Source organism: Drosophila eugracilis, unplaced genomic scaffold (genome assembly GCF_018153835.1).
Source record: "Drosophila eugracilis isolate 14026-0451.02 unplaced genomic scaffold, ASM1815383v1 contig_2088, whole genome shotgun sequence".
In the NCBI taxonomy this organism is placed as follows: domain Eukaryota; kingdom Metazoa; phylum Arthropoda; class Insecta; order Diptera; family Drosophilidae; genus Drosophila; species Drosophila eugracilis.
Genome location: NW_024572964.1, coordinates 3,306,672 through 3,330,165, shown reverse-complemented (window position 1 = coordinate 3,330,165; position 23,494 = coordinate 3,306,672). Strand labels below are relative to the sequence as shown.

Here is a 23,494-nt window from a genome sequence, read left to right as displayed (position 1 = left end):
GGTCAGCGACTGTCTGGGCCCGGATTTTTTGGCAAAAATACTAGCCACTTTGTTGACCAAGCTTAAAAGGGAGTAGCGATACCTGTACATCAATAGGAATCGACTCCTTAGACATGAATTCTATTCGGTAGCAATATTTATTATTATTCGGCTAAATATATCTTGTTTTTGTTTTTAACAGAAAATGTTCAAGAATAATTTCGTGTAACTTTAATTTTGATCAGTATTTTAAGAACATTTCAAAAAGGAACAAATGACCAGAAACAATACATTATGGAGCTTAAAGAAAGGAAAGCAGATGCCTAGGGATTAATTTCCGCACAGCTCCTGTTTCGCGGCTAGGTTCCCCCATTATCCTTGGGCCGGGAGTCATTGCCCTGCTGCAGCTCGCATTACACAATTGCATCGGCGATCCCGATCGGGCGGTGCTCAAGTTACACAGAACTCCAGTGGCCTACTTCCACTCGAGTGACCCGCAATGTCCCCGAACAATACCCTTTGTGCCTGTCCCATGGCGGTCCAGAGAACAGGAGCAAAAGCAGGAACAGAAGCTGCGTACAGCAACCCCATTATCCCGACCCTGCCCAGTGAGCCAAAGACAAAGAAACCCATTTTGTCGCATTCAAACAGAAATTAATGTAAAACAAAACCCAATCCAATTCCAATTCCAATCCCATCCAAGAGCTCACTGAAAAGGCTGAGAGGGAGCGCGCCGAGCGAGGGAATATAATTTTATTTTTATAACTGACCTCGAACTTTTGTGCAATGTGATTGAACTGCCTGACGATATCTGTGGGCCCTGCTCTGTCCGGCCCGCGTCCCTGTCCCTGTCCCTTTCCCTATACGGGACATGCACTTCTAAAAAAACTATAAATACTGTATAATAATATTTTAGCCTAAGACATTACTTACTCAATAAAAATAATTGTCTTAAAGGATGTATGTATCTGCTTTTAACCAATGCGTATACGTAATATTAATAATTTTAAAAATAATATTTCATGTTATTCTTACTGTTATATTATTTCAGATATTTATATTTGAAGAATTTGTTTTTGGACCTTATATATGATATATCTAAAACCCATTTCTGATAGCCTATTAATAATTTTTCACAGTGTGTCCCGATCTGAGCTGCAGCATTTGCATGCAGACTGCATACGGAGCTGTTGATCGCCTCCAACTCCGATTCCGATTCCGATTTAGAGACCGAAACCGAGCCTGGATGCAATCGTCGGTTGACAAACAATATGGAAATTCTACAGAGTGCGCTGAAATAAAAGGGGAAGCGAAAGCGAATCTTAAATGGCAGACCGGGTCGGTGTGAAGGGGGGCGTGGAAAGGGGCGATAGTTGCAGTCGTCAGCGGGGAACGTTAAATGCATAATAAATGTGCGTTCTAGAGGTTGGGAAATAAAATGCGTGCAGCGACGTCGACGCCTTGCACTTTCAATGACCAAACACAACGATAAGAGAACCAGAGATATTATACAGAGAAAAAAATGTTTAGAAAATGTTTGAATATCGTTTGAGTTTTATCATGATCTTAGATTCAAATCTTGTTCCTAACAAATTAATGGACTTAAACTCGTGCTGATCTTAAGAAGCGACATTAAGATGAAATCCAACATACACATGTATACAGACCCAACATTTTAAAATGTAGCAAAAACCTATCCGCAAGAATGATCTTAACATTAAGAAATTGTCATGAAATTGGTATCCAATCTTATCTAATCTTCATATGCTTTCTAAAATTGTATTACTTTTGTTTGCAGAAAGAGGTGATAGCAGAAAAGCAGGGAATCGTATTGATTCTCCTTGTTGGAAAACGCTAGTTCGACAACAAACTTCTGATTGACTTTGTTTGCCAAAACAATTTGAGAGCGTCAAAAGATAATGCGAAAAAAGAGAGGGAAGCCAAAAAACACACACACAGTTCTTTATCAAAAAGTGCTCTGTGGCTTTTGCTGCTGCTGTGCAAATATTTAATACACTTTTTTCACTCGCGAAAGCCCAAAACAAAAGAATCAAAAAAAAAAGAGACGAAGACGAAGAAGACAATAAATAGAAAGCAGAGGCGTTGGCAGCGAATGCCAGTCAAGCTTTAATTCCCCAAAACAACAACAGTATGAGAGCAACAAAACAGCAGCGGAGGCAGCGGCCACAAAAAGTGTTTAGCTGACGTCATTTGTCCTTGAATTCGTATATTTGCCGCAAACCCAAAGCGAAATTCGCAAAATTCAATGCACTCGCCAACTAAACAAAAAAGCAGCAGATAAGATGACGTAAAACAAAATAAAAACGAAATGAGAAGCGGAAAAGGAAAGCTACATAATTCAAAATTTGCATTGAAATTGCAGGAATACATTAAATATAATTGTAAATGGAAATATAGTCGATAAACTGTACAATGAATGAATATAAATGATTTTTTTGGTAAATTTAAAAGTTTTGATTTTAAAAGCATACCGCCAAAATTGTCAGCTTCCAATTAGTGTTGTAAAAGCCAATAATATAGTGTTGAAAAAGAAAATTTAGTGAGGACACAATACTGGTCAGGGCCGCAGCATTAGCAAAGACACCCTCCTTACCAGTGGGGAATAATTCCGAAATAAGTGTGGTCAGCTTTTAAATATTTTTAAACATTTAAAAAGCCGTTGGGTTTATTCGCATACCCCGTCCACGTTCACATTGCGAAGCACAAACCAAATAAAAAAAATAAACACGCGCAGTTTTTAATAATTCTTACTGAACCGTTTTTTTGATGCGGAGTCGGTTTGTTGGGGCGAGCAAAAACGGTGAACGCCAGGTGGGTTTTCATTGCAGGTTGCAATTAGGGCTACTTCCTCTCTTCTCTTCTCTCCAATTCTCCGTTTCTTGGCCTGTTTTTTTTTGCGTAAGTTCAGGTCTGCTGAAAACTGTGAACTAATTACGAAGCGCATGATTGCTGGGCCGTTAAACGGAAAGCGGAAAGTCTGCCTTATCGACTCTCATTTATCACCTGCCCTTTGAACCCATACGAACCCAATTCCGGATCGCGATCCGTCCCTGAATCTCCTCGTCTGTTTGCTTATAGCTTATATACGGGTCTCACTTTGATATGCTAATCTCCAGGGCCCACGCGTATCTGAAGTTGACAGTCGGCAGTCGGTAGTCAGTGGTCCGTAGTCAGTTTCGTAATTAACTTAACCCGTGTGCTTGTACGTCTTCTTCCCCTCAGAAAAGCTACGTAAATCGATAACACACCCTCCCACAACACAGCCAGCCCACACACCACACAAATCACAATGGGTCAGACTCTGTCCGAACCGGTGACCGCCAAGGAATCCTCCTACTGCCAGAACGCCGCCTTCCGCGTGGGCTCCAGCTGCATGCAGGGATGGCGGATCAACATGGAGGATTCGCACACTCACATCCTGTCGCTCCCGGACGATCCAGGAGCAGCATTCTTCGCCGTGTACGATGGACATGGAGGAGCCACGGTGGCCCAGTATGCCGGCAAACACCTGCACAAGTTTGTTCTCAAACGACCAGAGTACAATGAAAACATTGAACAGGCATTGCAGCAGGTGAGTCATAGGAAAATCCCTTTTAGATGGCGGGAAATGCCAAAATTGCTTAAAGACGGTAGTTCAATAACTTTGTGCACCTTTATGAACTCCCTATGATTAAGGCAATGTAATACTCAAAAATGAGTAAAAACTTTAAAATACCTACCAAGTTTCAGTAACCGTTCCTCGCATATATTCATAAAGCCAACTAAGATTGATATCTATTCAGGTGTGCCTTATGGGCATTGCATTGAGTTCCATTAATACGTAAACACGTTTTGAAACCATAGATATAGATAAATATTGTAGGAATTATACCCATATCGACATCAATATATTTGTTTGCCTCTTCAATGAACCGTAATTATTAATCATTAAAGGCAGATCCTCATTTGTTATATCCATATGAACATCGAGTTACTCATATGCAATACTTTTTTCGTCACTTGGACTTATTTACTACCATAGAGAAGAAACTAAAGATAAATGATGGAAGTATATGGCTTGGTAATACCTAGCAACTTATTTTAAAACTGTTTTATCTTTTTGCGGTTTATGTTTATTAGTTTCCATATACTTTTTTGATAACAACTTCAATACAATAATTTTTTTTTAACATTATTCCATTCAAATCTACGTACACCTACTCTAGGTACATTTTAACCTTAGCCAGAATTCTCTTTTCTCATCACAATGTATTACTCACAAGCTCTGATGCAATTACAGGGCTTTCTGGATATAGACTACGAGATGTTAAACAAAGAGTCATGGGGTGATCAGATGGCCGGCTCCACTGCCGTAGTTGTTCTGGTCAAAGACAACAAGCTATATTGTGCGAATGCTGGAGACTCTAGGGCCATTGCTTGCGTGAACGGACAGTTGGAGATCCTTTCGCTGGACCACAAGCCCAACAACGAGGCAGAGTCCAAACGTATAATCGAGGGCGGCGGATGGGTGGAATTCAATCGCGTCAATGGCAATCTGGCACTTTCCCGGGCACTGGGCGACTTTGTCTTCAAGCGGGCAAACAAAAAGCCGGAAGATCAAATCGTCACAGGTAAGAATCACCCCATCCATTGTTCTTATAGTCCATTATCACCTTGTTGTTTCTTGTTCTCCGTCCGTCTATATAGCCTACCCGGACGTGGAGACACGCAAGATCATGGAGGATTGGGAATTCATCGTGCTGGCCTGCGATGGCATTTGGGATGTGATGAGCAATGCGGAAGTGCTTGAGTTTTGTCGCACCCGCATCGGCATGGGTATGTACCCGGAGGAAATCTGCGAGGAACTGATGAACCACTGCCTGGCGCCTGATTGCCAAATGGGCGGCCTCGGCGGTGACAATATGACTGTGGTTCTTGTCTGCTTGCTTCACGACCGTCCTTACAGCGATCTGATAGCCCGCTGCCGGAACAGCAACCAGGCGTCCAACGAGAATGACTTAGCTGGCAAGGTGGCAAAGGATGAAGCCGCCGAAGATGAGGCGGAAACCGATACCGAAACAGAAACACAATCCAAACCCTGCCAGAAGCAATCTAATTCCGGTTCCACGGACGACGAGAAAAAGCTGGAGAAAGAGTCACAGGATGCGCTGCTGGCAGCGGCCGAAATGCAGCTAAACTATATATACTAGTGCGCCTTACGATTAATTAGGGTTACTCCAATACCGCTTAGGTCAACTCTTTATACTTAACAACGCAAGTGTTCTTGGTTAAGTTTTATATAAACACAACAAACAATCGTACACAACACAGTCCTTACCAAAATGTTTGCTCCGATTAATAATACTTGTTTTAATTGTAACCCCACGATGCGTGTATATACATATATGCCTTGTCTAACTATATAATTGTATGATTTACTATATTTTGTGATGCCCAAGCAAAATGGATTAAAAAGAATTGTATTACTCGTTTAGTATTTATGTACCTAAATATACTTGTCAAAGTTGTTTGGGATTGATCTTTAAGAAAATAGTGAAGAGTTTCAAAATTAAAAATAAAGAAAAATGTTTTGTAGTGCCCAAGAAAGTTAAATTTGTTTTATTTTAAACTAAATTGCTGATAATTCTTAAAGAATGGCAATTCAAGAATATGGGCCCAAAAATTATTAATATTAAATTAATGCAAATTTATTACTCATTTCAAGATTGTCTGGTATCAAATTTTATGGAAAAAATTTTAGCTACGAATCCAAACAGGATATAATTTTTTTTAACAAAAATGATTGTGGCCCTTTTTTATTGGCTTGCTATTTAATAAGACTTTTAATAAACAAAAAACCGTTGTACCCTCGGTTAAGCAATAACTTGGACTGGGTTGTACTGGTTTCTGTAGCTGGTTATCGCTTTATTGTTTTTCTTTTGGCTATCTATGTACATATGCACATTTAATCTACATAACGCCCGCTCGTTGTTTCTGCTTGTTTTTTAGATTGGTTTCCATTATATTATACATACAATAAAATAAAAATAAACGTAAGAACTGCCAGTGTAAGTGTTCTAGTGGGGCAAGTAGTGCTCATGAAAAGTTCCGCCCGTATTTTTGTTTTTAACTCGCAAGTATAAATTTTATTTAAACCTTTTCTTTTAAGTTGTGACGAGTGCAGATTTCCACTTCCTCATCATCATCATGATCATCATCACCATCGTCTAGTTTTTACGTACAAAGTGTTCAGGCTTAACTATCCTATTATAGAGACAAAATTAATTACGCTTTTGAGTTTTTTGGTTGTTTCTCAGTGTTTGTATTTTTTTTTTTCGTTTTGTTTTATTATTATAATTTTTATTTATATGTATGCCATCATATTACACATTCAATTATGTATAACTGCTGTTGGTTTCGCTTTCGCTTGCTGCATAGAGGGATATTGTATTTCTTTATAGTTAGTTTATAGTTTAAATCATATGCAATTTTATAAACTTCTTGTTACTTTACAGTTATCAATTTCGGTACAATTACAAATTGATTATATATATATATATATATTTATATAAGTATGCATGTACTTCTCGTTATTCATATTACATATTTTCATTTTTGTTTTTTAACAGACAGGTTGTTCTTCTTTTTGTTGTGTTGTTTGTTTTTCTAGTGATAACAATGTGCGTAAGCATTTTTGTTTAGCGTTGTTTGTTGTTTATGGTAATAAAAATAAGGGAGTAAATTCAACCCAAGGCAAATAAAAAAAAACTCAAAAAGATCTCTGACCGTCGTGGAAAGTTTAGGAGTTATATCGAAAGCAAAAATAATTGGGAAATGGCAGTGCCATAGAGAATGATTTAGGGAAATCAGGAGGGAAACGCCCTCAACAATGTATAGCTAAGGGTATGTACAGTGGTTCGGTGAGGGGCATTCCATAAAATTAAATAATACCAAATATTTGGATGGTGTTAAAACAAAAACTAAACCATATTCTAAGCTTTTTGTATGTGTTTGTGTGGTTAGGTGTCGTTGAGGTTGTGTTAATGTTAATGATAGATGGTTGGTAGTGTGGTGTCAATGTGGGGAAATACATAGCTCTATGGGAGTGGCATGTCTGCTGAACTTGCAATAGTATTATTTTGTAAATATAACAAGGTGTCATATGCGCTGCTTAAGTATACAAAAATAAATAACTTAAGAACTGAGGTTTACAATTTAACAATTTAATTTAATTTATTGTATTCCTTAAAATTATTCAACATCAACAATGTTCCTTTACTTTCCCTATACCCTATTCTCTCTATCTCTCGCCTCTCGATCTCCGCCTTTGGATGGACAGCGTGGTCAAGTGTCCAAGTGTCGACTGTCTTCATGGCCGAGTGGGCGTTGCAATCTCGATCGGCATTGGCCAAACCTCCATTCCGTTCATTTGTTTTTGTTTTTTGTCGCACACAATTGATGATTTGTCAATTGCATAATATCACATCTCATTGTCGGAATTCTGGAGCCGCCGCTCATCGAGTCCGTTTGCTCCACTCTGGCCCTCATCTATTGATTCACCTAAAGCACAGTCCGCAGTCCCAGTCGCAGTCCGCCCTATTGAGGTTCAACTGTACAGTGTGTTTAGTGAGTGTGTGTGGTTTGTGGTGTGTGATTTTGTATTCGTGTTGGCAGCCGACAGTGGGTGATGAGCACAACAAAATCATTTGAGAACTTTCCAAATAAATGTGTGTGAGTGTTGGGTTAGTTGGATTATAGTTCGGGTCTTTCTTCGATTTGGAGGAGAAGATACAAACTATAAACTATGAATTATTTAAAGATACATTTTGTGTGGCGGGTACGCGACGGAACACTGAGCAAGGTATACTATCTGTGTAGTGACCACCATCCCTAGCGAAATATTTGGATCCGGATTCTGGGATCCACGATCTCGTCAGGAAGCCCACTGACTGGGCAAACTAATGAGTGATTGAAGGATAAAATGTACTGAATGATTGATTGATTGCTGTTTATGTCCTAGAGGCAGTTGTGTATTGTGTGTGATTGAATGCGATTCAATGGGCGGATGGTGTCACTTTGGTTCTTGGCTCAGTGGTCGGTCAGTACCCTGCTCGTATGTTACATATTAGTTAGTATAGGCACTTAGCATATTCGATTGTTTTCATAGAAACAAAATATATGTGTATATATATATTGATTTTTCAGTTTTCTTTTGTTTTTCTTATATTTTCAATTTCATTTTGGTTGGAAGTCTTGCGTTTAGAGTTCATTTTTCTTATTCTCCTTCGATTTTTGATTTTGGATGAAAGTTTTAGTACTTTTTTTTTTTTTTTTTTTTGGGAGGGGGGTGGTTGGGTGTGTGGTTTTGTTGTGTTTGGTGGACAAAATTGTTCGGTTTGTTCACAGTGGGTTAATAAGTTCATAAGCATGTAATTTAGGAGAACAAAAATAATACAAAGGTTTTTATCAATTTGGTTGGGAGGTTGTGAAAATGAAAATGATTAGTTTCGATTTGGTTTTGTGGAAGTGGAAGGGCAAATCAGTTTTGTTCTCAAATAAAGGAAATACCCAACAAAAGCAAAAATGTTGTTAGGTTAAGTGTGAATATCTATATATGCATACCTAAACTTAGTTCTTATGCCTAGAATAGTTTGTAGATATCGTGTGTATGCTCTTAAAACTACTGATTATTTCTCATTTCTCCCTTGCCAATTGTTTTTATGCTTCAAGGATTCATTTCCATGCTTCTTTAATTTAAAACAAATTAAGACTCCATAAATCAATTTGTGCGTAAATCGTGAACAATTAAAAGGAAAAACAATAATTAAAATGTATGCAATCCTATGCAAATATATATCTAAGATGAGCATCAATAATTTGGGAACGAGGATGAAGCAGCATTTTTTCAAGTTGAGAGACAGTAAAACATTGATAAAGAATTCGTTTTAAATGCCTATTTTGTGTTGTCCTAAACCTCATAGAATTTCGTGTTTGTCTGTGTGTGTGTTTTAGTTTATGGCACCTTTTTGTATAGAGTCCTAAGTCGTAAATATAACATTAGATAGTGTTTGTCTTATGATCTGAGCTGAGCTGTGTCCACCTACGCTTTGTAAGGATAATGTTTAGTATTTAGCAATGCTTCTAACTTCTTAATTCATTTCATTTTCGTTCTTTGATTGTTGAAATAGACGAGTGAAACCATCAAACTGAGAAAATTGCCTTCATGTGGAAACAAATGCAATTTTAAAATGTAAGTCCTTCCCACGATATACGCTATAAGTATAAAAATGAGGGGTATACACGAGTCGATGTCTGGGGAAGGTAAGTTTGCCTAGGTGAATACAGGTGTGTCTGTGTAAAGGATCCTTTAAGTCGTGAACTAAGTACGAGAATCCCCATAATCAAGTTATATAAAAAAGCGACTTGCTCAAACAAGATGATCAAGATAAAATGTTACAATGATTCAAAACAATTATATATATATATATATATATATATATTATATATAATATATCTAAATAATAGAAGTAACCCTAACCTGTGGGACTAGCGGAGCCATAGCTATGTACGCTACGTACTCGTATCTGTGTACTTCTGTTTTGGCTATAAACATTACGTTCTGATGTGTAAGCAAAAATGAAAATGATGAAATAGTAAAAGTACATAATATAACGTAAAATCAACATGTGATTTCTGAGTTCATCGTTAATTTATCAATAAAACCTAATATTTCCTTCTCTCTTCCTCTGGTTGGCTTAGCTTGCATTACTTCTGGTTTTTCGTTCAATGCTACTTAGCTAAATAAACTCAAACCTCTTAGACTTATTCACTCGGCATCGTTATTGGTAATCGTAATTATAGCTTAGGCATATTCATCTCTTGTCTCTTCTCCTCTTTTTGTTGTCTGCAGTTGCCTCCTTCCTGGTTCTCGGTACGGCGCTAAACTAAGTAATTACCCGTCGAGTCTAGGTAACATTAGCTTAGATAGATTAACATTAACTGATAACTGATTAAATATAGCTGGAGAAAAGGTATGCACCATTCATTCTTCGTCTTTGCCTACTAATATGATAACTGGTCCAAGCGTCGCCGGCTGCTCCCTTCTCTTCGTCTTTTCGTCGTTTCGCGTTACGAGCAGCGGCCACTAACTACTGTAAGGTGGAAGTTATATAGGAAGGATCTTAATGCGAAATTCACAGCTCACCTTTCATATGCCTCCTTAGTTAGCTCGTTAATATCTATAGCACTTATAGGTGTAACAAAAAGGTTTGCTCATATTTACACATGGAATTTTATATATGTACAGTCGGATGCATCCTCAGAGGCACCCTGCAAAGGTATCTCACAGTTGCCTTGCTTTGGCAACGCGGTTCTCGTATTTCCTTTTCTTAAGAGTTGTTGGCTCTGGACTTGCGGTTGCCGCTAGTCCCCGAGCTGACATTGGCATTAGTATTGTGCTCTGTTGCAGAGCTGTAATGTAGCTGCTGATGCTGTTGTTGCTTCTCTTTGCTCAACTGACGAACAGAGGTATTGGGACGATTATCTGGGGGGTACAATCAGTCGATTAAAATTTGTTTAGTTATTCAAACTTCTTGTTTGAATGAGCATTGCAGGCAACCTACCTTTCTCTTTGGCAGAGACTACGACAGGCATGCTGCCTTGGGGAGTGTTGGTGGGCGGTGGACCGCTTGTTTTGCCGGACAGTGCAGATGGCGAGGCGCCACCTGCGGCACGCTTCTCGGTGGAAACTGTGGCCAGGCAGCTTTTCTCGACAGCTGCTACCACCGAATCGCCAAAGACTAGGTCCATCTTGTGGCTTCCGGTGGGCGACAGAGTGCCGGTGGACCCACCCGAGCCAGTTTCCTTGCTGTCAGAGGTCGCAGCAGCCTTGTGGTGCTGGGCCACCTGGGCATAGCTAAGTTTGCTGGCAGTAGCGGCAGCCGAAAGATTTTCGGTCGAAGTGGACGTGGCCACGCTCTTGTGCTTGGTGACACCTTTCTCCAGCAAATTTGCCTCTTTCTTGGCGTGCAGGGCTGCCACCGAAGGCGGCTTTTTGTGCTGGCCAAGGCTACATTCGGCCAGAATTGTGGTCAGACCACCCTCTACCACGTTACAGGCGCCAGCGCCCGTGGCTAGGGCAGCGGAATACTCGTTGTGACCAGCCAGCTGCGGCAACTGCTGCTGGACATAGCCTTCGACCAGTCGCTGTGGCGGCTGCTTTGGATGCAGTTCATCCTCAGTCTTGTTTAATTTGTCCAGCTGCTGCTGCATTTGCTGGGCTCCGGCTGCCTCCTCCTTACTGGTGGCATTGATATTTGGTGTTTGACACTTTATCACATGGATCGAATTGTTGTTACTGGAGCTCTGCTTAGTAACGTTCTTAGTATGGTTGCCCTCCTGGAGCTGGAGCCCATAGTCGGCGCCCAAGGCAGGTGTGGGGCTTACAGGTTGATTACGCTGCTGTTGTTGCTGATAGTTGTGGGACAAATGCGGCTGATTTTGGCCTTGTTGGTGCCTGTTATCTTTGCGAGCCTTGCCCTTGCCTCCATTGCCGCCACCAGTGCGCACCACATCGGACAAGCGGTTCTCAGCCCAGTTGTTGGCGGAACTGTTGGCCAAATTTATATTGCTGCTCTCTATACCCTGATGAGTGCTTGCTCGCTGTTCCTCACCGCTAGTGCTCTCCACGCTGCTGTTTAGCAGTTGGTGTTGATGAGACTGCTGTTGGTGGTGCAGTGCCTGTTTTTGTCCCAAGCCCGTTGACGAAGAGGTCGAGGTCGTAGAGTTATGCAGGGAGGCGCCGCCAGTTGCCTGAGGGGTGTGTGGTGCGGTGGCTGACGTGGCTGGCAGTGGTGGAAAGGCGGCATCCTCCAGGTCAAACTGCGGTGGTTGCACTGGAGCTGGCTGCTGTTGTTGCTGCTGCTGCTGTTGTTGCTGTTGCTGCTGCTGTTGGTGCTGATGCTGGTGGCCCTGATAGCCCAAGGAGCTGTGGTGAATACCGCGCTCGTTGTTTCCCCCAGACAGACTATTGTTGCCTGATCCGCCTCCTCCGGAACCACCGGATCCGCCACTGCTGACGCCTAGGCCGCCGCTGTTGCCCACATTACTACCAATCGAGTTGTGGTGGTGATGATGATGATAGTGATGGCTTGAGCCCTGCTGTCCAGTGCTAGAGGCCATGTGATGTTGTTGCTGCTGCTGCGATGACAGGGCATTGTGATGATGGTGATGATGCGAACCACTAGCCATCGACGAATGCTGGGCATGATAGTGCGGATTGTAGTTATTGCCCTTGTAGTTGCCACGGTGCTGGGGCGGTGGGACGTCGTGGATGGCGTTATAGTGGCTCTGGCGATCTCCGCCGCGATGGGATCCTCCGGTACCATCGGCTCCGCCGCTTGACTGTACATTGCTGCCTGAGGAAGATGACAGCAGGTGCTGCTGTTGATGCGGGTTTGAGGGTGAGCTACCATAAAGCTGTAACAGAAAAACAAAAGAAGTTTGCGTTAAAAATAAATTGTACTAAAACTGCTCTTTTCCGTAAGCCATTTATTGACTTAGTTCTTAAAATTAGGCTAAATTTCAATTGCTTACCCCAACCCGACCGCCTGGGGAATAGTTGAGTCCGCCATCTTCATCGCGGCGACGACGGCGCGGACGATTCTGCCATTGCAGTGGCTCCTTACTGATCGAAGTGGCCAGCGATGGGGAGGAGCTGGCAGACATATTGCTGCTGCGATTTACCTGCTGCATGGAATGAGAGCCATGCTCACCGCCGTCCCCCGCTTCCTGCAGCTCTTGCACCTGCACTTGCTGTTGCTGAAGGGCTACCTGTTGCTGCTGCTGCTGTGGTTGCGTCTGTTGAACCACCAGATGGTGCTGATGCTGGCCAGGCTGTGGTGGAGCCGGAGCAGTAGATACATAGGTAACTTGCGGAGCGCTGGCAGCGCTGGAGGAAGCCAATTGATAGTGCTGCTGCTGGGACTGTCCCTGCTGCTGTTGCTGAGTTTGCAGGTGATGGCCGTGGGCGGGCAAGGCCTGAACTTGGGTGGCATAGTGATGGTGGGTGGTCACTCCACCGCCGTAGCTCTTGTCAAGGTTTTTCTGCATGCCACCTGCGAAAAAAATTAAATTAGGTTTTACAATTCAGTGATTTTTGAAAACGTACCTTTCCAGTTGCTTTTGATTGGATAATGACGAGTGGAGTTGTTCACCTGAACTGTGGCCTGTTGCTGTTGGGCTGAGCTCGTTGGTTGCTGCTGAATTTGCTGGAGCACTTGCTGCGGCTGCTGTTGCAACGGCGCCTGCTGCAGTGGATCCTGCACAATGTTTGCCGGCACCACACTTACCATTCCGCCTGGAATAGCACCAGCTATCTGGATGGGAACGATGCTACCGCCCTGAATGTGTGAGGCTGTTTGTGTGTTGCGCGGTGGTTTGCCCCTCGATTCGCCGCGTGGTCCCGAATTCGCACCGCCTACGCTGTTAGGATTGCCTCGGTGATTGTTGTTGTAGCGACCACCGCCCTGCGGCTTGGACGTGACCATTGTTTGTGCGGTGGGTGGCGGAGCTTGAGCAAAACCTGCTGCCACAGCCTGTGGAGCCAATGGATTGGTGGTAAATATGTTCCCTCCGATCTCATAGAAGTTCTGGCCATGTGCAGCAGTGGCTGCCACAGTGCCAGGCGGCCATGGAGCAGTCACTAAGCCAGGATAAAACTGATTCTGCGTAATTGGCTGAAAAAAGTTTTACATTTTCATTCATATTATCGACAGATATTTATTTTTCTAAAATATTTAGAAGTTAGGCAATAAGATCGTTTTCACCTCCGTTTCAAATAGATTAAGACAATTCACAAAATAAACGTCTTGAAAATTGTTTTTACTTTAGTTTCGATGAGTTCGGGTATCAAAAAGATAAGGTTTTAAGTCACTATAACTTCAATTTAACCGCTTAAATAAGTGAAAAGATAAGAAAAAAAGGTTTAAAATTCAACAACCAATATACTACTCATCAAAGGTATGACTCATAACCAAAGCATGTGCTTAATTAACAAATATCTTCTTACATTAACTCGAATCGGAACATAATATTACATATGTATATCTCAAGCCTAAACCTTTTGCCAAATCACACAATGCACCTTAAATAAACAAAGGAATGATAATAATACTCACAATCAATACAGAATTGCTGTAAGAAACTGAAGCGGGTGCCGCGATTGTTGCTCCATTGGTGTAGAGATATCGCGGCTGCTGGGCAGCCGGATAGCCCACTGTTGCGGCACCGGCTCCGGATGGATCAAAAACATTGGCAGTCGGCGGTGAAGTAAGACGGTAGCCGTTCTTTATATTTGGTACAGTTTGAATGCGATTGATAAACGACTTGGGCTTGATCCGGGCCATGATCGGCTTGCCCTGAAACTCCTTGACCTCCTCGCGCAGGTACTTATATGCCTTCTGCGCATCCTCGTCCGATTTGAAGGTGATGTACCAAGAGTTGTTGGCGACAAATTCGCAGGAGATCGGGCGAGGACAGCTGTCATTGCTGAATAGAGCCTGCAAAATGAGCAAAATCGAATTAGTTTTTCTGGTTATTTTCAGTATAAAGAGTCACCTACCTTGACATCATCGAGGGGCGTGTTGTTCGATATCTCGCGCAGAATGATGATGCAACGCTTGCGATTGGGACGCACGCGCAGGCCATCGTCATCCACCTGGACATTCGGGGATTCACGTAGCACCTCAGTGATGAGATTAATGTCATTGGTTAGTTTCCGTACCAAATTAAATCTGGCCACAGTGTAAATGGGCACATACTGGTCGCTGTCCATCTGGGAAAGCAGGTAAGTATCGTTGGCCAGATTTTCTCTGTAGGAAAACCAAATAGAATAGATGTCAAAGGAAGTTTGAAATGGCTTAGATATTTAATCTCACCTGGAAAAGTAGTACTCAAGCTGGGTCGCCAGCATTTGCTTGAGCTTGTCCAGTGGTATGTTCGGCTCTTCCCCTGCTACTGCATTGTGGCTGCCCTGCTGTTGATCGACGGAACCATTTGCTGAAAGCTGAACGGGCACTGGGACTTGGACAGGAACCTGAACCGGCACTACGATCTGATGGGGCTGCGGATCGAGGGCAACTAAATTCGTGTTGTTAAGGGCGTCTGTGGTGTAGCAGACCACAGTGCCATCCTGCGTTTGGGCAAGTGTGCCATTCATGATGGCGTATTCGTTAGTCTCCTGGGCTTCGCCGCCTCCAGCGGATGCTCCTGGTGCCCCTCCTGCTACTGTTCCTGATCCTCCAGCCGTGGCCTGTGGAGGCGCCGGCTGATGGCCGTAAGTCAGATGCTGGGCGGGATGCGACGACTGCGTTTGCTGCTGGTGAAGATGCTGTTGAAGCGTCTGCTGCTGCTGTTGTTGTTGGTGGGCTACGTGTGTATGTGCCAGGATCTGGGCCTGGTGTGGATGCGCCTGCTGCTGCTGTGCAGGCACAACTGATGCTGCTGCTGATGCGGTGGCCACTGGAGCAACTGCGACTGGAGGAGCTACTGGAGGAGCACCGGCTGCGGCGGCTGTGATCAACGGTATGTGGGCAGTGGCGGCTGCTGCGGGGGAGGCTGCAATTTGGGTGGTGGCTCCAAACAGATTGGTGGCTAGCATCGCCGTCTCGACAGGAACGTTGGTGTAGACGGGCGGCTGAATCTTGAGTGCATCTCCGTTCATGTACACATATCCTCCTGCAAGTGGTTTGCACATAAGATGGTTTTCATATTACGAGTGGGCGGGGATGACTATGTGGGTGTTAGAATGTGGGTGTACGAACAAGGTCAATTTTTTTTGTTATTGTAGACGTAACGGGAAACTTTCGTAATCGGAGGAAGCTAGACGCTGGGAAAACTCTGCCGATTTCGAGTGAATAAAAACAAAAAACAAACAAACGAAACGCAACGCCAGCATAAGCGCACACATATGTATATTTTGAAGCATGTGATGGTATATAGGGGTGGCACATATGTGCTAGCAGTAGTTAACTTTTTACAAACCTAAGTAGTATTCCATGGTAACGTATGTTGCAATTATCAAGAAATTCCACACAAAGACACAGTCGGTTATTTCGCTTCTCCTTTGCCTTTTCTCTTATTTTTTTTTTTTTGTGTTAAATCTATTTTTTTGCTCTTTCGAGCTACACACACACACTCACGCACGCGGCACACTCATACACACAGCAGGCACACACAGTCAGACACACATACGCGTTGCCACCCAGTCGCGAGAGAGGGAGAGAGAGCGAAGGAGAGGCCGAGAGCGAGCGAGCGAGAGGAGTAGCTCTTCTTTCTATTTGGAAAATTTGATTTTCACTACGATTTTGTATTTCGCCTATTTCCGCAGTTTTAACCTCGCTGAAAATCTGGCCTCTTTATAGCGATGATGGTTATTTATTTAAGCTTCTGCTGCTGCTTGCGACTCAAAAACACGGCTCCTGCTCCTCCGCCCCTATTCCTGCACATTTTTTTTAACTTCTACGTTGCCTTTTTCCTCGGTCTTCTTTTGTGCTCTTCTTTTTGTTCGCCGTTTTTTTTCTTTCTCCTTTTGGTCGTTCGCAGTCTATTTTTTTTCTCGCTTTTCCTTCGCTTTTTTTGCACACGCAGAGAATGTGAATTGAAAATTGAAAACGACCGAGAGGCAATTGATTTTTTTTGTCAACTTTTCACACCCTACTTGCACCGCCCGCGCCCGCCAGCGTTGCGCTGTTCAGTTGTCAATCGTTTGCCAAGTTGTCAAATAAATTGTTAAGGTTCTGCCTGGTTTTTTCACCACCAACTTGTCACGCGAAAAATCCAAAAATTCGACTTCTCATCGTCATAGAAAACTTTCGCCGTTTCGATAGATTGACAAGCAGGGTTGCAATCGATTAAAAATACCAGAAGTTTAAAAAGCAACTGCGATTTATACAAGTTGTTCCAGCACTGAATTAAAATATATTAGAAATTAATAAAAGTCGGAAAAAATGTATACATTTCTTTTGACAAGTAGTAATTAAAAGTAGCACAAAAGTCTAAAATGCCGCAAAAATACCAACGTGATGGTCAAAAATACCGAGTACCTACTATGTGGCAACCCTGAAACGTGCAAGAACATAATATTGCTAAGCTAATTTCAGCCCTTACCCCCTCCACAACCCTACAAATGACCTGCATAATTATGTGCTAATGTCTACTTACCATTGGGAAAGAAATAAGTTCCTTGTTTATCCGCCTGCAAAACCGAATTTGGTGCAGCCGAGGCAAACCACTTGTTAAATTTGACCGAATGAACAAAGTGAAACACCAAGCGTTCCGCGCTTCCACGTAATCCCTACTCCACGTTTTACTGGCAAATTTATGTTGAGAAATTCGACGGTCTTGAATCGTAATTTTGAAAAACGAATTTTCAGTCGTTGGACACTCACGAACACTTTTTTTCCAGCAAAAAGCAACACACGCAAAAAATTCGCGCTCCTATTTTTCGTGCCTTTATTAGTGTGACTGCACACTAATGAAGAAAATATACCCACATACTAAATAGAATGGTATTGGGTAGAAAACGTCGCTATAGTGTGGATACAAACCATTGTAATTTAGTATAAATTAAATTTCTCAACTGTTAGTTACGGCTTGTAGCATTTTCATTTAACTGATATTTTGAACATTCATGTTTAGCCCTTTACAAAACCAAAATATTTTCGATGCTTACTAGAATTAGGTATATTCCACGAATTTTGTAATTTTTTTTATAAAATTATCATATCCACCAGGTGACCAATTAAGATGAAATCATAAAAAACTCAATTTTCGTCCCATTATGCTACGATAGCGCCCGCACACATTCGTTTATTTAAATTGAACATTTAATTTTATTTATAACATTCTTCTCAGTTAATGGTCTATTGCTTCTGTATTCGTGTAAATGTTCTTTTAAGAGTGTTGGAATTAATCGGAACAAAGAACTTTTGCAAGTTTTGGGGGTATGTTGTTGTAGAGCTTAAGAATGAAATAGTAGTATGAAAATTCACACCTTTTGTTTGTTCGACCGTCTAGAAGCCGTGCACCTTGAGCTGATCCGGCTTAGCTAGTCCCACCTTCGTCAACCATTGACAGATGTTCTCACGCTGATCGCCCTGGAGCTGCAGGACCTCACCATACTCTGGATGCTCGATTACAGTGCCATTGCAAGCGAATTCCTGGAAATGATTGCAAAACATATTAATGTTTTTGAACTGGAATAGTTAACATAATATATCTCTGTCATAATAATAACCAAAATTAGATTAATATAAGGTACATATTTGTATGAATTTAATTCTTGGAACTAGTATATAATTTGTTAATCAGGCAAAAATCAAAAATCTGATCCTTTTCTGGTAACAGCAGTAATAAATGGATTTCTTAATCACTTCTTGGGTAACGAAAGTGCTCTATAATAAGGGACTATTTATCCTTAATTTAGATTTTAAATAATTCACAAAAATTAAATTTTACGTTTCTTTATCTGGTAGATATTATTTTATCATTCTTTTAATCAAGCAAGACTGACCTTATCTAAATTGTCCTTTTAACTATTGTTATTAACGTGTATGAACTTCTAATGGACCACTTAAACATTAAATCTTTAAAACCACTATGCTGACCTTACCAGACTCAATAAATGTGGTATAAATATTTTCACAGGTTCTCTAACCAGCCTTTAGCGTTAAAAGATAAAAATGACCGAATTAACTACGTAAAAAGGGTGATTTTAATTATCCTATCTTTATGTAAACGAAATGCGATCTCCTCCAATAGTTGTGGTTCTAAGTACGGCATATATTTATGTATGTACGTAGGTCCATTGGTAAACATACCTTCTTGCAGGAGCGGACTATCTTCTTCAAGTCATACTCCGCGGACAAACCCTGTACAGTGGTTAGTGTCTTCCGACCGTTCCTCTGCTGGATTCTTATGTGCACTAGCCCGTCTTGAATATCATCATCATTGCCCTTGATTGCATCAGCAAAGGGGTCTGTAAAGCAAGAGATTGGATTGATAATTGCGATTATCTGGAGATTTGATGAATGTATGAGGTACGATGTAAGATGTAAGGCATGTAATCACACCCTCACAGCGTGTTTTACTTTTGTCCCACAATGCGTGTCTGTGTGCGTGATGATGACGAGCAGGGCGGCCATTTTATGTACATGTGTAGGAGTCGGGGAAAAGCATATAGCTTACTCTCTACTTACCACGAGTGTTTAAATTCTGGATGGACATACGACAATAAAAACAAACCACAGCCTAAAACAAAAACTTTTTGAAATGATTTGTTGATATCTGAACTTTCAATTTAACGTTTTACTGAGTGAGTTTTTTCGGAAATGTGTCTGACAAGTAGACTAGAGCTGGAAAAAAAATCGATTTCTTTTTGATACTATCGATGTTTTCAGATATCTGGCAACCTTTGTATTGATATTAATAGAAAAGTTAAATTAAAATGTTTAAATGAGCCTTGTAAACTTACAGTTTTGAACAAATAAATCAATACACAAGTGCCAAACACTAAACTAAGGAGACAAGCAGCATATTCTTTTACAATAATAATTGTCAAATTTTATTTAATAGTCATTTGGCGGCTATAAGGTTTAAAATGCTTCTCATCTGGCAGCGCGAATCAAGGATGTCGAATTTTTATCGATAAGTGGCCTGCCAATCCGCTTGACCCCGAATGCAGCCCTATGTTTTCAGCAAGCGCAACCAACTTTGTGCTATGCCGGGCTGCCATATTTCTTTCCTGCTTGTCTTTCAACGAGAAAAGGTGGGCATTTTGCGTTTTGTCTCGATTTGGTTAAGTTCTAGCGTTCCCACAGCGTTCTAAGCGCTCGAAATTGTTGAGGCACAATGCGTGCCACACGTGTATCCGTCACTTTTGCTGCCGACCCGCTAAACTTCGGAGGTAAATTGAGTTTTACCCACACGTGCGACACAGCGGGCGAATAGTGATTAAAAATGTGAATATTTTTGTGGCGATACCAGACTAGACTTAATCAAAATGTCATTTTTATTAAGCTAAATTGGCTGTTTTCAGTATCTTAATCTAATTTTGATTTTCTCTGTCTTTACATGATGGTGTTCCTGCTGTCCTTTTATTCGGAATTGATTTTTCTTTCTTTTTTTTTAAAGGTAAGAACACGTGCGGTCTCAAAATTCTCCAATTTTCGTCTATGATGAATGATTGAGCAGAAGAGTTCTTGAAGACTATATTCATCACCCAAGACTGAATATAATGCAACACCTCATTAAGTTGTATTAAAAAACAATATTCTAATCACTTATTTTATTTTTATTCCATGTTTATCCTCTGGTATGGCTAATTTCTGCGATTTTTCCATAAAGGTGAGCATAAAACATAAAAAAAACGTGTTTCTGTTCTTAATGAGGATTGATTTAGCAGAAGAGTTCTTGAAGACTATATTCATCACCCAAAACTGAAACACCAAAAAATATATTTAATGTTTGGGTTATTTTGGGTAACTACTAATTAAATGTTCTTTCTTTTACAGACGTGAGATGGCAACCTCTTCGCACCTCAATTGGTTGATCATTCGCAACAACAACGCCTTCTTGTTGAAGAAGCGCGATGTTAAGAAGCCCTTCAGCACAGTAAGTAAATCTATTCTGATGAAGATATACCACGTTTATAGGCACCAGAAAGAAAAATGTAAAACGTTACATTTATTTAGAAATGATATATAAACGTGGTAATGATGTTTCATAATGATGTTTCCAACTTACAACTTTCACAATGATATTTGAATACAACATGATAGTAACTCTAATCTGACAAAAGTTGGTAACATCCTTCTTTTGAACTAAAAAAAAAAACCAAAAACTAAATATCAAATTTACTTCTCCAGGAGCCAAACAACTTGGCCAGCGTGAGCTCATTCCGCTACAGCGGCATCGTGCACAAGAAGACTCTGGGAGTCGTACCTGCCGCCGACAAGAAGGGCTTCACCGCCGTGCTGAAGAAGGGCAAATATGCCCAGCGTCCCGCCAAGAACACCGTGCGTGTTAACTTCAAGGCCGGTCCTCGCCGTTCCCTGAAGAAGCTGAAGAACCTGCTTATCGGCTCCAAATACCGCAAGGATCTGACACAGGTAAATATTGCTGAAACGACAGCATTTTTTTTAGCGTTTGTTATGATGACTTTTTTTTATTGCTACACAACCAAGATCGCAGAAGAATCGTGTTGATAAACTTATCTGACGCTCCCCATAAAAAAAAAATTAAATTTAATTTGTAATTGTATGTACTAAGAACTTATTTGTAATTTTTTCAGGCTGCCCTCCGCCGCGCTTCCGCTGTCCTGCGCTCCCAGAAGCCCGCCCCCGTAAAGGGAAAGAAGGCCGAGCTTGCTAAGGGAAAGAAGCCCGAATAAACTATACCAGATGGGATTATGCGGAGCTGTTTTCTACTCGAGAATAAAGAAAAATGTTAAGAACACCCTAATATTAATATAAGTTCTGTGTTGATTTGTGGGTATTGGTTCCCGTGGGGCAGTGCATAAAACTGCGATATTTCGTAAAAAGTGAAGTCTACATTTAGGCAGTTCATTATTACCATGAGCAAAATACTACAATGTAACTTTTATAATCTTGAAATGGGTAAATGACCCTCTCTACTGATTAACTGTAATTTTTTATTTTTTATACCCATTTTAATTTTCTCAATGTTGGTCACTTTTATTGAACTATATTTCCTGGGATATGGATGGCCTTAAATTGAAATAGACCATGGAATTGCATTGAAAGATTTCAGGACGAAAAGATCATTTCAGAGTAATTATACACTCTAGTCAAGGACAATACAAAACTTGCTTAACTACGGTACACATAGATTTTAAATGCGCTTTGAGCTTGGGTGGTCCACACAGCTTCAGTAGAAGTACTCATATTTCTGTGCATGGTGCAGCATCACCTCCATCGACTTCTTTCCCTGTAGAACACCGTTTCGTTCCATGTAGTTCCAGATAGAGGCCATGAACACGCAGAACAAAATTACGCCAAACACGATGAATTTTAGCAGCAGGAAAATTGTGCGCATACCAACGGGAGCAGTGAACTCCACCAGCAGAACGAGAAGTACGAACAGGAAGGTTGCGGCGCTGTAGTACAAAACACGATCAGTGTTAAGCTGGAGCAGGGAAGCATCGCACAGAGCCAGAGCTTCGTGAAGAGCGGCTGTCCTGGCAGCGGGCATGGATTGGATGGAAGTGGAACTGCCATTGCACTGCACCCCAGGCTGCTGCTGTGATTGATTGTCCTCCCCTGTCTGCGCATCGCCAGCACCCAGTTCCCTTACGGCACAGCTCTCCCCATCCTCTACTTGACAGTTCACCTCTATGGTGGCCACTGACTCCTCTGTCCTATCTGCCAATTTGGATAGACGCAACGTGGCCAGCACGGCTTCGTGATCCGAGAAGCTAAACTTCTCACCTGGCACTCGTTCCGGAAAGGGTAGTTTATACTCAGCTATCTCAGCATTCACATGATCCCCACCACGCACAAATATGTGATCGATGCGGATACCTTGGGGATTCCGCTCTAGAGCTCGCTTAGAGGTGTACGAGTTATGTTGACATTCGTTGGTGCGAAATGAATCCGAAGCGCAACTGTCAAGCATCTTGGAGGTATACAGCAGCACCTTGTACGAGATGTCCTGGGGCTGTGCATTGAGATCGCCAGCCAAGATTTGCAGTGCTGAATTGCCCCTGGTAGCTTCGATAAATTGAGCAGTGTCGAAGGCCTGGATGACGCGGTGCGTCTTGTACTCATCGTTGGTATTGTCGTATTCGGCATGCAGGTGGGCATTGTACAGATGCACCATCTGTCCATCGACAAGGATGCGGCAAAGACCCACTCCCTTGCCACCGAACCAATCCGCATGTTGAATGCGATGGAAGTATCCGTTGACGGACCATGCATGGAAAAGTGTACCCAGGATTGGGTACTTGGAAAGCACTAGCAGACCGGCGCCCATCACACCGCTGTGGAAGTAGTGGCTATGTGGCAGAACCGCCTCAGTGCCTTTCTGCAATCGCTCGCTGTCCTGCTGCGCCCACACCTCTTGCAAAGACACGATGTCATACTTGCCACTTGCCAGTTCCTTGCAGATGGCATCAATGCGGGGTCCCCGATCACTCGACACATACGGTATGCCCCTGAAAATACCCACAGATCGGGGTCAATGTTGTTGGTGCAACAGGGTCCTTAAAAGGAGATGCACGTTCTTACCAAATATTCAGGGTCAGAATGTTCAGCTCCAGCAGTAACATCTCGAGTTTTGTGGCCGGTTTTCACGCTCGCATGCTTACACCCCCAAATGGGCGCGGGGAACGATAAGATAAGTTTTTGATTTTGTTTTTATGATATAAAGCCACAGTGTGGCTGTCTGTGGAAAGCTAAAATAGAATTATGTTTAACCCTTAATGGGCATTGCCATTTCT

The 23,494-nt window shown here is 42.0% G+C and overlaps 5 protein-coding genes and 2 non-coding genes across 12 annotated transcripts; 4 read left to right on the top strand and 3 right to left on the bottom strand.

Annotated features, from left to right (window-relative positions):
- The first annotated feature begins 2,669 nt into the window (after window positions 1–2,669).
- LOC108107775 (probable protein phosphatase 2C T23F11.1) lies at window positions 2,670–5,586 on the top strand. Its single transcript, XM_017215470.2, has 4 exons — window positions 2,670–2,811; window positions 3,223–3,571; window positions 4,280–4,610; window positions 4,687–5,586. Exons 2-4 carry the CDS (start codon window positions 3,290–3,292, stop codon window positions 5,187–5,189), a joined length of 1,116 nt encoding a protein of 371 aa, XP_017070959.1. The 5' UTR covers window positions 2,670–2,811; window positions 3,223–3,289; the 3' UTR covers window positions 5,190–5,586.
- A 1,600-nt stretch (window positions 5,587–7,186) lies between these two features.
- On the bottom strand, window positions 7,187–17,519 carry LOC108107773 (la-related protein Larp4B). Of its 5 annotated transcripts, none has more exons than XM_017215465.2 (10): window positions 17,200–17,518; window positions 16,021–16,944; window positions 14,916–15,714; window positions 14,600–14,849; window positions 14,157–14,537; window positions 13,148–13,715; window positions 12,574–13,094; window positions 10,602–12,456; window positions 10,184–10,522; window positions 7,187–10,130 (listed from the first exon to the last, which is right to left on the bottom strand). In XM_017215465.2, exons 2-9 carry the CDS (start codon window positions 16,034–16,036, stop codon window positions 10,368–10,370), a joined length of 4,545 nt encoding a protein of 1,514 aa, XP_017070954.1. In that variant the 5' UTR covers window positions 16,037–16,944; window positions 17,200–17,518; the 3' UTR covers window positions 7,187–10,130; window positions 10,184–10,367. The 5 variants fall into 5 exon arrangements, with proteins under 5 accessions (XP_017070954.1, XP_017070956.1, XP_017070957.1 ...); XM_017215467.2 differs by lacking the exon at window positions 17,200–17,518 and having other exon boundaries at window positions 7,187–9,958; window positions 10,019–10,130; window positions 16,021–17,112; XM_017215468.2 differs by lacking the exon at window positions 16,021–16,944 and having other exon boundaries at window positions 17,200–17,519.
- A 286-nt stretch (window positions 17,520–17,805) lies between these two features.
- Window positions 17,806–19,404, bottom strand: LOC108107777 (eukaryotic translation initiation factor eIF1). 2 transcript variants are annotated; one of them, XM_041817981.1, is made up of 4 exons: window positions 19,349–19,387; window positions 19,236–19,287; window positions 18,858–19,015; window positions 17,806–18,197 (listed from the first exon to the last, which is right to left on the bottom strand). In XM_041817981.1, the coding sequence occupies exons 2-4, from the start codon at window positions 19,261–19,263 to the stop codon at window positions 18,051–18,053; spliced, it is 333 nt and encodes a 110-aa protein (XP_041673915.1). In that variant the 5' UTR covers window positions 19,264–19,287; window positions 19,349–19,387; the 3' UTR covers window positions 17,806–18,050. The 2 variants fall into 2 exon arrangements, with proteins under 2 accessions (XP_041673915.1, XP_017070961.1); XM_017215472.2 differs by having other exon boundaries at window positions 19,236–19,404.
- Window positions 19,405–19,720: 316 nt separating this feature from the next.
- On the top strand, window positions 19,721–21,498 carry LOC108107776 (60S ribosomal protein L28). The gene is made up of 4 exons (XM_017215471.2): window positions 19,721–19,804; window positions 20,550–20,649; window positions 20,904–21,146; window positions 21,329–21,498. The coding sequence occupies exons 1-4, from the start codon at window positions 19,725–19,727 to the stop codon at window positions 21,425–21,427; spliced, it is 522 nt and encodes a 173-aa protein (XP_017070960.1). The 5' UTR covers window positions 19,721–19,724; the 3' UTR covers window positions 21,428–21,498.
- Window positions 20,201–20,275, top strand: LOC121529921. The gene has a single exon (XR_005993692.1). It is a non-coding gene; the product is annotated as a small nucleolar RNA CD11 (small nucleolar RNA).
- Window positions 20,414–20,486, top strand: LOC121529922. The gene has a single exon (XR_005993693.1). It is a non-coding gene; the product is annotated as a small nucleolar RNA CD11 (small nucleolar RNA).
- Window positions 21,499–21,725: 227 nt separating the features above from the next.
- Window positions 21,726–23,453, bottom strand: LOC108107774 (putative neutral sphingomyelinase). The gene is made up of 2 exons (XM_017215469.2): window positions 23,283–23,453; window positions 21,726–23,209 (listed from the first exon to the last, which is right to left on the bottom strand). The coding sequence occupies exons 1-2, from the start codon at window positions 23,321–23,323 to the stop codon at window positions 21,925–21,927; spliced, it is 1,326 nt and encodes a 441-aa protein (XP_017070958.1). The 5' UTR covers window positions 23,324–23,453; the 3' UTR covers window positions 21,726–21,924.
- Window positions 23,454–23,494: the final 41 nt, after the last annotated feature.

Bases quoted from the DNA above. Each gene is read 5' to 3' on its own strand.
- LOC108107775 (XM_017215470.2), top strand. From the start codon at position 3,290: ATGGGTCAGACTCTGTCCGAACCGGTGACCGCCAAGGAATCCTCCTAC. The intron at 3,572-4,279 runs GTGAGTCATAGG...ATGCAATTACAG, and splicing joins TTGAACAGGCATTGCAGCAG to GGCTTTCTGGATATAGACTA. The intron at 4,611-4,686 runs GTAAGAATCACC...CCGTCTATATAG, and splicing joins GGAAGATCAAATCGTCACAG to CCTACCCGGACGTGGAGACA.
- LOC108107773 (XM_017215465.2), bottom strand. The intron at 12,457-12,573 runs GTAAGCAATTGA...TTTCTGTTACAG, and splicing joins CCCCAGGCGGTCGGGTTGGG to CTTTATGGTAGCTCACCCTC. The intron at 10,523-10,601 runs GTAGGTTGCCTG...TGTACCCCCCAG, and splicing joins AGTCTCTGCCAAAGAGAAAG to ATAATCGTCCCAATACCTCT.
- LOC108107777 (XM_017215472.2), bottom strand. From the start codon at position 19,263: ATGTCCATCCAGAATTTAAACACTCGTG. The intron at 19,016-19,235 runs GTAAGTAGAGAG...CTTGCTTTACAG, and splicing joins CCAGAATTTAAACACTCGTG to ACCCCTTTGCTGATGCAATC. The intron at 18,198-18,857 runs GTATGTTTACCA...AATCATTTCCAG, and splicing joins TAGTCCGCTCCTGCAAGAAG to GAATTCGCTTGCAATGGCAC.
- LOC108107776 (XM_017215471.2), top strand. From the start codon at position 19,725: ATGTTTTCAGCAAGCGCAACCAACTTTGTGCTATGCCGGGCTGCCATA. The intron at 20,650-20,903 runs GTAAGTAAATCT...TTACTTCTCCAG, and splicing joins TTAAGAAGCCCTTCAGCACA to GAGCCAAACAACTTGGCCAG. The intron at 21,147-21,328 runs GTAAATATTGCT...TAATTTTTTCAG, and splicing joins ACCGCAAGGATCTGACACAG to GCTGCCCTCCGCCGCGCTTC.
- LOC108107774 (XM_017215469.2), bottom strand. From the start codon at position 23,323: ATGTTACTGCTGGAGCTGAACATTCTGACCCTGAATATTTG. The intron at 23,210-23,282 runs GTAAGAACGTGC...GGGTATTTTCAG, and splicing joins ATTCTGACCCTGAATATTTG to GGGCATACCGTATGTGTCGA.